Source organism: Bicyclus anynana, chromosome 9 (genome assembly GCF_947172395.1).
Source record: "Bicyclus anynana chromosome 9, ilBicAnyn1.1, whole genome shotgun sequence".
Classification (NCBI taxonomy): Eukaryota; Metazoa; Arthropoda; class Insecta; order Lepidoptera; family Nymphalidae; genus Bicyclus; species Bicyclus anynana.
The window spans coordinates 4365682-4379066 of NC_069091.1; the positions used below are offsets into that span (position 1 = coordinate 4365682).

Below are 13385 nucleotides of genomic sequence, written 5' to 3' on the forward strand. Positions count from 1 at the left end.
TATAAAACGAATAATATAAGTAAAATATAGTATTATGATCATAAAATTTCACACTGTAGTTAAACAGAAAATCCTCACTTGCACAGTACAGAGGTGCAGGGTAAGATGACAGAAAAATAAAAGATTTTTTAAATTATTGACACACTTTGAACATAATATATGAATGCCATAGCTAATAATAACAAACCGATTTTTCTCATAAATTTTTAATATTGTATTGTAGTTTGTAAAGCCGTTTAGCCCAGTGGTAATGAGTATTCCGAAACCTCCAACTTTTCAGTTGTGTGCATTTTAAGAAATTAAATATCACGTGTCTCAAACCTGTGAAGGAAATCATCGTGAGGAAACCTGCATATCAGAGAATTTTCTTAATTCTCTGCGTGTGTGAAGTCTCCCAATCCGCATTGAGCCAGCGTGGTGGACTATTGGCCAAACCCCTCTCATTCTGAGAGAAGACTTGAGCTCAGCAGTGAGTCAAAAATGGGTTGACAATGATGATGATTATATTTTGTATTTTATAAATTAAAAAAGTACAAATAAATATACGAGGGGAAAAAATCGTTGAATTGGTTTTCAATAACAACTTCAAAGTTTTCAAACAAACGACTTAACTTTCAAGATACAGTAAAGAATACTACTACATTTTTTATGCAGTTAAAGTATTTCCGCGATTCTTCCTTTAGCAATAAACATCGTATAAATTCATCTACCCTGTACCATGCAGAAAATACATTCTATCTTTTTTGCTTTCCATATAACTCAGCACATGTAACCAAGTTAGAAAATGAAGACCAATAATTTTTCCTACATTTAATTTTTTTTATATTATTAATTAAGTTCGAATGGCCGTCAAATATACAGCCTATGAAGAAAAGGCAGCCTGATTGTTGTTTGTGTCATAGTGCTATGTACCATACTACTTGTGTAGTAACTTGAACAGTGCATTTTCATTAAAGTGGGAGCTTGTTTATGTACCGACGGACCGACCGGCCGCCTGTATGCCACTATGTCAATTAATGCTCAAAATAATAAAAAAAATAATAAATTAAAAAAAAAAATAAAAATAATATAAAAAATATTAATCTACAGAAAAATTGTTAAATTCGCTACGTGTGTAAAAGTGTAATAAGCAAGTTGTAAAGTGATATTTCCGAAAGTGACAAAGTTGTAAAGTGATACTTCCATTAAGTGACAAATAGTACGAGATCCGGCATAATAAATATATACTCTCATCTGTTATTTAATTGGGATAAGAAAAAAATGATAGAAAATATTTAAATTGACACATTGCACATAGGTTGCCTAGTTCAATTGTGGCCAGATGAGTATTAAATAATTTTTCAATTTATTTAATCTCCATCCCTCATTGTTTAATTCAAAAAACACTACACTAATTAATCGAATATACCTAAAATAATTGAAAAGTAAAAGTTGCCTGCTTTTACACTGCAACTTTGGGGTTGCCAGATATAAACAGTTAAGTAACGTTATTTATATATTCCTAATTCCGGATCTTAAACCAAATGTTGTAAAGTGATATTTTCATAAGTGAAAAAGTTGTAAGGTGACTATTCCGTAAGTGAAGAGATTGTAAATCTGTTTCTGTATTGAGTAACAAGGTTGAATATCTGTAAATAATAATAATTTGTGAAGTGATTTTGCTGTTCTTAGAAATACCGTCAAGTGACTCTGTTTACCTACCAAAATTTATTTTAACATGTTTTTTTCATTTTATATTTCTGTTTAATATTTTTTTGATCGAAGAAAAGATTCCTGAACTGAATTTAATTTAAATTACTATTTAGTATATCCAAGTCTGTAAAGCATTTATTATTCATACATATATGAAATTTTCATCAATGTAATCCATAAACAAATTATATCATGCTAGAAAATCAGAAACAAACTTGAAAGGTGTCCATGAAATTGTATAAAAGTAAATTATGCAATATGTGTTCAAAATAAAATCAAATGTGAGTAATAAAAACACAAACAACCAACTCAAATAACCATACAACATTAAATTAAAACCAACAAAATACCAAAATACTTGTCAAACACTCTAAACTAAGGGGCCCTTTACAGTGGCAGTTTACTCCCTTTTCTGTCGACAAATCGTGCCATGTAAAGAGCCTTTTAGGGTCAACGCAAACCAAGCGAAAATACCCTTCGAGAATATCTCGCAGACATTTTTTGAATAATGTACAAAAAATGAAATCTTCATTTAAATAGTAATTTTGAGCTATTTAGTAATTATACAGGAGCAATAAGTTGATTTTTGACCGAGATCTCACCTGATGATCCTTAAATGATGCTGCAGTCAAAGATGCATGCAAACTAATCCGGCATAAGACTTGCAAGAATAGATAACTCGTGATTTATACATGGCATCTATTACAATAACATTCATTCATTTATGCACTAAACTATAGTCTATATAGCTGTACTAATAAGATATATAGTATAGATAGCTGTACAAATTAACTAAAATCCATTAACTTCTCAATTTATTATTTAAAGAGATGTGTATAAAATAGGCGTATAACAAAATTTACAATGAGTTTTGCCGCGAAATCCTAATATTTGTCAGAAAGATCAATGTGATCCTTTTGACAACCTAAGTTCACATGAAACAATTTTTTTTAAAAAATCGCCAAAAAAGTAACCAGTTTTGGCGGAAAATAGCAAGGATTAATTTGTCGTTAATCTTTTGCTTTTGTTTCTAACTTCAAATATATCTTAGCTAGAAGAGATTCTCGGACAGTGTCCCGTCGGTCTGCGTTGACCCTAACGCTACAAGGGTTAAATAATAAAATGATAAGAACCCATACCACATAAAGTTGTTGCACGGGGTACTGAGCTGAAAACAAAAGTGATATTATGTCGTTAGTACGTCTCCCCCAGACATCAACTTTTACAATGAGATCCTGTGACAATCAAATGAATCACTTCCTCCATCCAGTTAATCAAATGATAAATAATATAATTTTATATGTCACCAACAATGTGTATAATTTCTTTTTTACATTTTAAGTAAGCTAAGTAAGTTCTCTCGTATTAATTAGTCATCTAAATTGTCTTTATTTTAAGCGTATTTAGCTAATTTACTAAAATTACTTTGATGATAAATTTGAAGATTTTACCTGACTGGAGGCTTTATGTTTTAAGAATAAATCTAATTTCTGTGTGTACCAGTAAATTCACTCAGTGTAATCTAATTAACATATCTCATATTACGACTGATAAAATATTTTCATTTGTAAAAATTAGGTACAATATAATGTACATATTACATTATATGTATACAACGTACACATTGTTAGTGACACAATACATATAAAAAAAATTCATAATGGAAAAAAGGGATTAAATTAAAATATTTAGTAGGTACATTATAACAAAATGAAGTATAAATTTGAATATTTTAACAACACAATAACCTGTTATTGAATTATGATTTTAATGGATCCATTTGTGACAAGGATTGCCTATGTGATGTTAGTGGGATAGTTTTAGTGACAGGCTGTGTACACTACCATTCTGTCCGTCACAATAACGAGTAAACTTCAATAATAATTAATAACTAATTAAAAATAAATTAAGAAAAATAATAAAAGGCCGATCGCACATTACGGACGCGCCGCACGCGACGAAACTTTCAGATGTTAATGAAAATATGCGCTATATTTATTTGCGAGCAGTACTGTACCACTAGTATGATTTTTCTTGATAGTGTCAACGATTTTCTTAACACACAATACTTTGATATATCAATGACGAGGTGTGAACTATCAATCTACGCTAGAACAAATCAACATTATTGAAAAATCATACTTTGAGAATGCACCGCATCCGACAAATATATACTGCGCATATTAATGACGTCATCATATCTTTGCAACCGCACCGACCAAAGAGGCTAACAATTAATTTGCCGATTATTCTGTTGAGGTCATTATCCTGAAAAATACGTCGCACGCGACTGCCGCGGCAATGTGCGAGCGGCCGCAACCAATAAGAAAGGAAAGTATGTAACGCAAACAACTTACGATCGACATAATGGCATGTATAGCGCCGCTCCTCGAGACCGATCACAGAACAGTAAACAGTTAACGGGTAAGAACGGGGTGAGTCACTGAGGTGCACTGTCACACGGTGGGGTTTATTAGCACTAAACAGGAGACACGGTTAGTCGCCACTACGACGAGTCCTTGAACGTGGTGAACCACGCGTTCCAGAAGGAGCGGGGGCGCACCTTGTCTGCGGACGGCGAGCGCCGCACGGGCACGGACGACTTGTCCTTGCGCGAGGCCGCGGGCGCGGTGGAGGCCTCGCGCGACGCGCGGCTGCGGCCCGAGGCCACCGAGCGCGTGGAGCGCACGCTGTGCGCGGAGGGAGGTCGCGGGGGCGCCGCGGGCGGAGGCCGGGGGGCGGCGCCCTTGTGCGCCGTGTGGCGCGGGATGCGGCTGGGCTTGGTGCGCGGCGTCTCGGAGATGCGCGGCTCGTCGTCCTCGTCGGGGATGTGCAGCGGCTCCATGTCGCGCATGCTGCTGTGGTCGCGGCCGCGCTCCATGCTGTCGCTCTTCTGGCTCTTCTCGATCTGTCGCAGCCGCGCCTTGGCGCCCTCCACTTCTATGCTCTTCTCTTCTAACTGTAATCCGTTAATTGTTCATTTGTTTAACTACGAAGAGTTACCTATGTGATTTGTTATGCGAGTCCTACAGTTTTCGGGTGTGCGGTTAAACGTTTGAATAGTTTTGTGGTTTGGGCGAAGAAAGTGAATTTTGAAATATATTTTTTTCTAATTTCTTTGTTTGTTTACCACACTTCAAAAGTTAATGAATGTTCAAGAAGTGGTGCTATAATTATTATTAGAATTAATGATTAATAAAACATGTTTCATTGGTATTCATTGTATTATTTGTATTTGTTTTAATTGACCCTATTCGTTGTTTCAAACGCCCCAGGCATAAGGACGGTTGAAACAATTTCCCTTTTTTTTTTAATTTCATATACTTCTAAAAATAGTAAACCCGGAACTATAATTATCACAGCAGTATCGTAGCTTGTGGTTAACATTTAAATTTCACGTATCATTTATTGTCACTTGGTTTATAAACAACAAAATTATAAACGATAAAAGCTAAATTGTTTCAACCGTACCCAGTCTACCCTATAAAATGTGGTTGGTGGTAGCTCATTTAAATGAAGAACAGTCTATTGGAGTAGCCATGTAATGGGTAGTTCTCGCTATATAAACAATCACTGGTCGTACCCTGAACTTGAGGTCGTCGTTCTGGTCGCGCGCTCGCTCCAGTTTCTCCAGCAGTAGCGTGCGATGCGCCGCCGCGCGTCGCAGCTTCGAGCTCAACACCTGGAAACACGACAAAATATTGTGTGTGTTATTAAAAAACAAGAAAATTACTTGTATATTAAACCGAACTTCTGCACTGAAGTTGCAACACAACCAACTGTACAGGAATCGTAATTAAAAATGCAAATTCTCCACCGTATTTATTTATTTGTCTAATTATTTTTAATAAGTTAGCTCTTTACTACAATCTCACCTGCAGGCTCATTCACTATCTTTGACGTGTGCCAGTTGACATACACACGAAATTGAAATTCCATGTAACAAATGTCATCCGGTGCTTACTGGTGGATGTATATAGTAGGTAGATGACAATTTGTCAATTGATTGATGTTTACTTTAATAGGTTGTTAATAAAGATCAAAATAGTGAATAGACCAGCTAGACAGAAAGTGATGATGCAATCTAAAATGGAAGTGGGCTAACTTGTTAGGAGTAACTTGTATAAAAATCCACACCCCTTTAGGTTTCTACACGACATCGTACTGGAACGCTAAATCGCTTGGTGGTACGGTATCTACCTAAGTTAAATCCAATTAGCCTACATGTTAATTTATTATAATGTTTTTATCATGCCGCATTGCAAGAAACAGCTCATGACTAAAGACCCCGTATTGGTTTGAAACTATCATGATATGTATCACGTGAGTTTTAGCCGTGTTTCAAATTATATTAATATGATAGCTTACTTACTCACGATAGCTTAAATTCTAAAAGTCTACATGCTTTTACAAATTCCATTTTTTATCAATCTGACTTAAATTTTATTAAAATTTGTAAAGGTGTTGGTTAGAATAAGCGTGTCCAAAAGATGCTCATACATTTTGATTTTGATCTTTTAAAATGCTTTCCGACATACCAAATTAATCCGGATACTAATAATATGAATGCGAAAGTACGTCTGTTACCTTTTCATGGCGTAATCACTGAACCGATTTAGATGAGATTTGGTAAAAAGATGCAATGGACCTTAAAGCAGAACAAAGGATACTTTTCGTCCCGAAAATAAAACAATACACAGGACAGGACGTAAGCGCATTTTTAAATACAGCAAGCATTCTTATAATACACTAGCTGACGCCACGCGGTTTCACCAGCGTGGTTCCTGTTCCCGTAGGAATATAGGGATAATATGTAGCCTATAGCTTTCCTCGATAAATGGGCTATCTGACACTGAAATAATTTTTCAAATCGGACCAGTAGTTCATGAGATTAGCGCGTTCAATCAAACAAACAAACAAACAAACTCTTCAGATTTATAATATTAGAAGAAGAAGAAGAAGATATTAGAACTAGAAGAGTAAAATAAAATGGATTTTTTTTTACTATTTGCAGTTTGCTTGCTGAAAATGCTGATATTCTAGTCTAATCGCTTATTTACTATTTCCACTCCCATCACTATGTTAGGTGGAAATAGTATTTCAAAAATGCAAATAAAAGGTCTCATCAAAACAGATACAAAAGATATCTACTCTACTGCAGTCAAGTTACCTACATTACTTTACACTTTTTATAACGACAAATGTTATCGCGTGTGAAAAATGCACAGCGCCATCTAGTGTTGAACGAATAAATTAGTACCTAAAAATGTCAATGTAACTTGACATCGCCCCAGCGCAGGATAGCGAGTAATAGGGTAGTTGACTCATATCAAATTAAATTTAAACAATATTAATTTCGTGTAGTACATGGAATAAGGGTCCGAAATTTATCGATATCAATTCATAAAAGTTAAGGATTTCTTTTAAAACTTAATTTAATTATCACGTATTTTTTTCAAATTTTCCAAACGTCAAAAATGCTGTCGTCATTTTGTGACGTCACTAACACCCTTGATGTACTAAACGTCGAACTAATTGTTATCAATAGTAATATTATAAAGCTAAAGAGTTTGATTGTTTGTTTGAAAGCGCTAATCTCAGAAACTACTACTCCGATTTGAAAAAATCTTTCAGGGTTAGATATCCCGTTTATCGAGGAAGGCTATAGGCTATATTTTATCCCGGTATTCCAACGGGAACGGGAACCACACGGGAGAAGCCGCGCGGCGTCTACTAGTCTAATATATTTGTCAAACGCTCCATTTGTATGGGATTTATTGTAGTGACGTCAAGAAACAGTAGTAATATAGACTGTCATAGCCGACAGGCGTTTTGGCTCGTATTGTCAAAAACATATTTAAAAACTTAAATTTACATGTAATCACGTCTCAAAAAAATATGAAATTTTTTTAGTCTAGTAAAACGATAATGAGCTATTTAAGACCATTTAAAAAAAAGTGTCAACTAGCCTATTGTAGTCCGCGCGGGGCACTTTAATTGACATCCACTGCACCCTTAGACCGAAGGGCCTCAGTTCCGAAAGGGGCTGGGAGAAAACGAACAGGGGAGCAAGATCCCCGCGACTTACCCGAGCAAGGAGGTTAAGCCTCGAGGCCCAAGATTTATCATCTGGGAGGAGATGACCTGCCCGTAATGTAAGGCCGAACTAGCTGCCGCCCCGCAGTTTTACTCGCGTAGTTCACATTCTAAATTACGTCAGTCGGTTCAATATTAGAATTAACATGCTTAGCATATTATTAATTCTAATATTGATCCGAGTGACCTCCCAATGATGATACATGTAACTATTATGCAAAGCACGTATTCATTGAAAGGGCATCGACAGGAAACCTTGAGTTTCGAAATTGATTACAGAACACGCAGGTTATTAATAAATACTAAATAAGGTATCTTCTTGACGCATTGACGTCTACATCGCAGAAGGTATTTTGCTAGTTGACTATGGATTCGGTAATGACAAACTGTAGAAAAACCGGCATATACCTAGGTACTTTATTAGAAATGTGGATAAATAGGACAGACAGATTATCGAACTGATGCAGTTCTTATACGAGTAGCTACATCTATAGTATGCGCATTATCATCTGAGTCGTCCGGTCATAAAAGTCAAAAAAGATAGGAATGTGCAGCGCGCCTACCTGCGCACCCTAATTATCGATAAACGGCTACCTGCGCACGTGCTAATGATGAGTCAATAATGATTTGGACGATTCTGATTGGTCGGTTTCTAATGTAATTGCATTGCGTATTTTTTTTGCTATAAATGTGTTTACTGCAATTAAATAAATACATTCATGTGTTACTCGTTGCGCACTATGGATACTAATATATAATAAATTTGGCAGAAGACGAAGATTCTGATGATGAAGACTCAGATGAAGATTAATTTTATTTAGTTAATAATTATATAATATGAAATATGTATTATATTAAATCAAATATTGTTAATTTTTTTAATTTTGTGAACAAGATACGATAATAAACTTTACTTATCGATAATATGTCTTTCATTGTTACACCCTTCACTAGACGGCTCCATAAGACCCATAAGTGCAAGCGAGATAGATATAGAGAAATGATTTATGGCCCTAAGACTCAGTTGTTAATGCTATTAGTATAGCAGTGGGTTGCCATTTTGACTTTGACTGTATAATTATTTAGGAATATAATTTTGATATTTACGAATTAATTGTAGCTATAAGAAGACCAGAGACGTGATAACCCAGTGGATATGACCTCTGCCTTCGATTCGGAGGGCGTAGATTCGAATTCGTTCCGGGGCATCCCCATCTAACTAATTAGTTATGTGCATTTTAAGAAATTAATTAACACGTGTTTCAAACGGTGAAGGAAAAACATCGTGAGGAAACCTACATATAATTTTCTTAATTTTCTACGTGTGTGAAGTCTGGCGATCCGCATTTGGCCAGCGCGGTGGACTAAGGCCTAAATCATGAAAGGAGACTCGTGCTCAACAGTGAGCCGAATATGGGTTATTAATGACGATAAAAAGACCTACCGATAAGCCATCTTTTTAGGCCGTTTTATGGACATTTGTGGTCTAGGAACTTCCAAGTTATAATCTAAGTAGACTGGTATTCGAAGACTTCAGCACCCATGCCCTAACAGTTTCCGCATAGGGAGACCTTAAACTCGAACTGAATCAAATAAGTTCTACTACAACTGTTGTCTCATTTTGTTCCGGTAACACTACATTAGCTTTGTTGTCCGAAAATTTAGCCAAAATTAGCGTTACGTCACCTGGGGCCTCGTTAGTGGCACACAACAGCTTTGTCGGCGACAATAATTGCACGCAGCGGTGTTACTTCACTTGTTCCGCAATTAAACTGAGTTACAAAGGTAGTTAGCGTTACCGCCAGTTTACTGTGGATACATAATATGCCTACTTAGATAATTATCGGACTGTCCGTTAAGGCCAGGCATACTTTGGACACAATTTATGTGCGTAATCAAATTTTCCCTATATTTAAGGTCAATTCATGTCCCACGGAAAATGCTTATTGACAAAAGAAATCCGTTGAGGTTCGAGTTCACCGACATTCGTTTAAACAGTTTAAATAAGTTATACGCCGTTTAGTCCAAATTTTCTATTCACCACAGCCCATATGCCGGTTAAGGACGTCATCGTCACGTTTACGTCGTGTAAACGTCGTTTAAATGAAAGTGAACTCGGGTCTTAATGTGTTAAGCGCGCATTTAGTAAACGGTATGATTGGCAGCCAAAAGGCATGGTCATGCATTTTCCTTTTTCTTTGAACCAAGCCTTGAAGTAACTATAGATACCTAGTACTTATGGGATGACGTTGAGTTATAGTTAGTGAAGCTAGAACTAATTATCCGCACTTGCTAAGATAAATATGATAAAACATTGATTTATTTATTAGACCAAACAAAGTGCCTCTAAAAAAGTGTAAAACAAAACATTTTGGTAATTTCTGTAAACGCATTATTTCTAATCAATTAAACCAATTATCACGCTGTTTATTTAAAACTTCCGTGTCGTTACAATCGCTAAGCAGTAACGTAAAAATGTTTTCTGAATTACCTGACAAACCAACGAATTCCATTCGGTGATGTGTCCGCAAAATTATTACTTGCGGCCCAACAAAACAAACAACTCTCAATAACGAGTTGAAGATCAAATAAACGTCATGTTTAACATAACATTGGAATGATGCAGTGTTTTTTTAGTTCACTAGAGATCGATCTATAGCGGATCCACCGCGGGCTAAAACGGAGAAAGTCGATAAACGATAAAATTGTGCAATTCCTTTTCACCTATCGTCGGTGACTAATCATTACCGTATACAGACAGCTTTTGAGACACGAAATAAATTTTCATTACCGCAATAAACGGTGACTTGCGAAACAACCGAAATTACCGTAAGTACCTATTGCATAATAATAATGACAACTTAACCAAGTGGGTAGTTAGCAGACAACCAAACGACGCAGAATACATTAGTGACAAACTTTGTAAAAGTAATCATATAAATGAATAAATGAATAAGTTATGTATTTCGAAACAATGATGTTAGAAGAAAAAAAACAGGTAGATAGGTTACATAAACCACATTCGATGTTTACAACTGGCACACAAAATTTATTTAAGCGGAGCTATGACAGTGCTGCGACTGAGCTTAGGTTTGCTAATTAGCACAGTTTTAACGTGCCACTTGCGGTCCGCGTATAACCTATCTACCCCTTTTTTTCTAACATCATTGATTATCTACCTACCTCCTTTTTCTTCTACACATCATTGATTATCTATCTACCCCTTTTTTCTTGTAACAATATTGATTTCTAAATATATTATATTATAGGACTCAAAAGGTGATTACAAATATAAGAAAACTAATGTCGAACAAAGGTTATGATTCACAACACTTGTCAGGACAACTTAATTAGCAAATCAAACTGTAACCAAAAAAAGAGCCTAGAATGGCAGAGAATGACCTTGAGTGAAGTCACGTACTTGCGAACGATGTGTGTAGGGTTAAAGGCGCCTTTGACTGTATACAAACACTCCCCTTTTCCACTCAAGTCACTCTCCCCGCGTATCCCAAGTAACCCATAAAGAATTTCACAACAAGAGATGTGGACGGCTCGAACGCCACGTGCACACTGAAGCCAACACGAGATCGAGCGACGTCATATCCGTCACAGACTACTATTTCCAACACTAAACGGCGATAACAATTATAATATAAAGCATTAGCAATCAACAACATATTTCTTAATTGTTACTTTACTCTTTAAAGCAATAAAAAATTACAGTAGTAACACATTTACTATTTATAGATGCAAAAATTGCAAAAACCTATTTTACATAGCGAATGTCGACTTAACGCAGGTCACGCAGTAAGAATACTGACAAAAACGTTGAACTATTAATCAATAACCAGGAATAGGCACACAGATGTAGACAATTGCGTTCCATTCTGAAATATATGCATTCATAACGATAATTGTGGGTACTTTAAATAATTACGGTATTCAGCAGTTCAGTTATTAGAACTCAGTTGAGTTATTAAACTTCAATGGAAAAAACGTGGAAATCCACAGAAAATGACTTTAGTAGTCTGTGATACAGCTAAACCGAAAGGTTATTAATTTAGATGCCTATTCAATAGACCACAGTAAATAAGAACAAAGTAAGAGACAATTAGAAGTCTCAGTAGCTTAACGGTAAAGGGGCCGGACTTATCATCGACAGTCGATAGATATAGTGGTTCCATCCCCGCCCGCTGGACTTTTGTCGTACGCACTCCTAAAATTCTTTTGCGAATAGTTGGAGGAGAAAAAAGAACACCAACCTGATTCTGAACGGTGGAAATAAGTAGTTGTCGTTGAAGCTCGACGGGATTGCTCTCGAGGAGAATCGCAGCGAACTTCTTGGAGTCGGGAGAGGAGACGCGCGGCGGCCGCACCGGCGTGTCCAACGCGGTGTCGAGCCTCCCCAGCGGGGTCGAGGGTGGAGGGGTCGGTGTGGCAGCCGCAGCCGCCTCCAACTGAGCAGCGCGGGCGAGCAATGCGTCTCTTTCGCTCCGCAACCGCACGAGGTCAGTACAGTCCCCACAGCCGGTGGACAACGCTCTCGCAAAGGACTCCTCCGCCGTTTCCGACTGCCTTTCGTCGAGTTCTCCCCGCAAAAGCTCCGCTTCGTCGCGTAGTCGTACGCCTTTTCGTTGGATGACGTCGAGGAGCGCCCACAGCTCGTCTTCGAGGGGTCTAGGCCGAGTGGCCGATGTCGACGCGGAGGCGGAGGAATGAGCGTCCTTGCCGCAGGAGGTCTCCGTGCTGAAACCCGAGTCTTGCACGGAGGGCTGGGGCTTGGTGCGCGCCGCGTCCCCGCCGCCGCCCGCCAGCTTGCGGCGCACCCGCACGCCGGGCTCCCAGTCGCGGCGCGTGTCGCTGGCCGGCGTGGACGGCGCCATTTTGGAGCGCAGGTTCGGGAATGTCTCGATGACGAGGTCGCGAAACTCGAGCAATGCCCCGACTTCATTCTGGAGTTCCTGAAGATTAAATAATGTTCATTATAATTTATGGCAAACAGTGTCATAAAATATTCGTTCCTAAAATGACCCTAAATTCAACACCATTAAATGACAGTGTCTTTAAATTCATAGGTATAATTAAAACTCAAATAGATGTTACTTATAATCAAACTATTTCCTAAAAAAGTTACATGTCCCAAACCATCATACATGTAAACTCCTCTAAAACGCTGGTTAAATCGCTTTGACTTGTACCCGTAGCTACGAACTTATTGACCCCGATCGCATTCAAGCCTTGTTTGAATGCGGGCCGGTGACGAAACATCAATAGAATTCTCGCATAAATACACAAAGTATTTTTTGCTCAATGTGCTAGGTATTGTTACGGTATCTACTTACAAAGTGGGTGAAAAGTGACATATTTATTGCCTCAACGAGTCAGTGAGACACAATCCAATTACAAGTACTAACCACCCAGTCACGTTAAACCTTCGTATCTACATTTATACTCTTACTATCTAACTGTGCCCACAGTTCCTCATTCGCTATACCTACTTTGGAGAACTCTTCAAACTTGCAAAGTGCAGGGATGAGCAATACGGATTATCTTTCCTGGAATTTCTCCTGTAATACACAAGTATTCCTTTACGATTC

General features: G+C 37.5%; 1 protein-coding gene across 6 annotated transcripts in view; it reads right to left on the bottom strand.

Moving 5' to 3' along the window:
• Positions 1–13385, bottom strand: part of LOC112047276 (shootin-1) — a 118045-nt gene that overhangs the window by 7353 nt on the left and 97307 nt on the right. For 5 of the 6 annotated variants that reach the window (XM_024084343.2, XM_052883374.1, XM_024084345.2 and 2 more), the window contains 3 exons: positions 12051–12749; positions 5276–5374; positions 4256–4651 (listed from right to left, as the gene is read on the bottom strand). In XM_024084343.2, the coding sequence (XP_023940111.1) occupies positions 4256–4651; positions 5276–5374; positions 12051–12749 (1194 nt within the window). Of the gene's footprint in view, positions 1–2831; positions 2861–4049; positions 4652–5275; positions 5375–12050; positions 12750–13385 lie in introns of all 6 variants that reach the window. The other variant, XR_002886936.2, reaches the window with a different exon arrangement.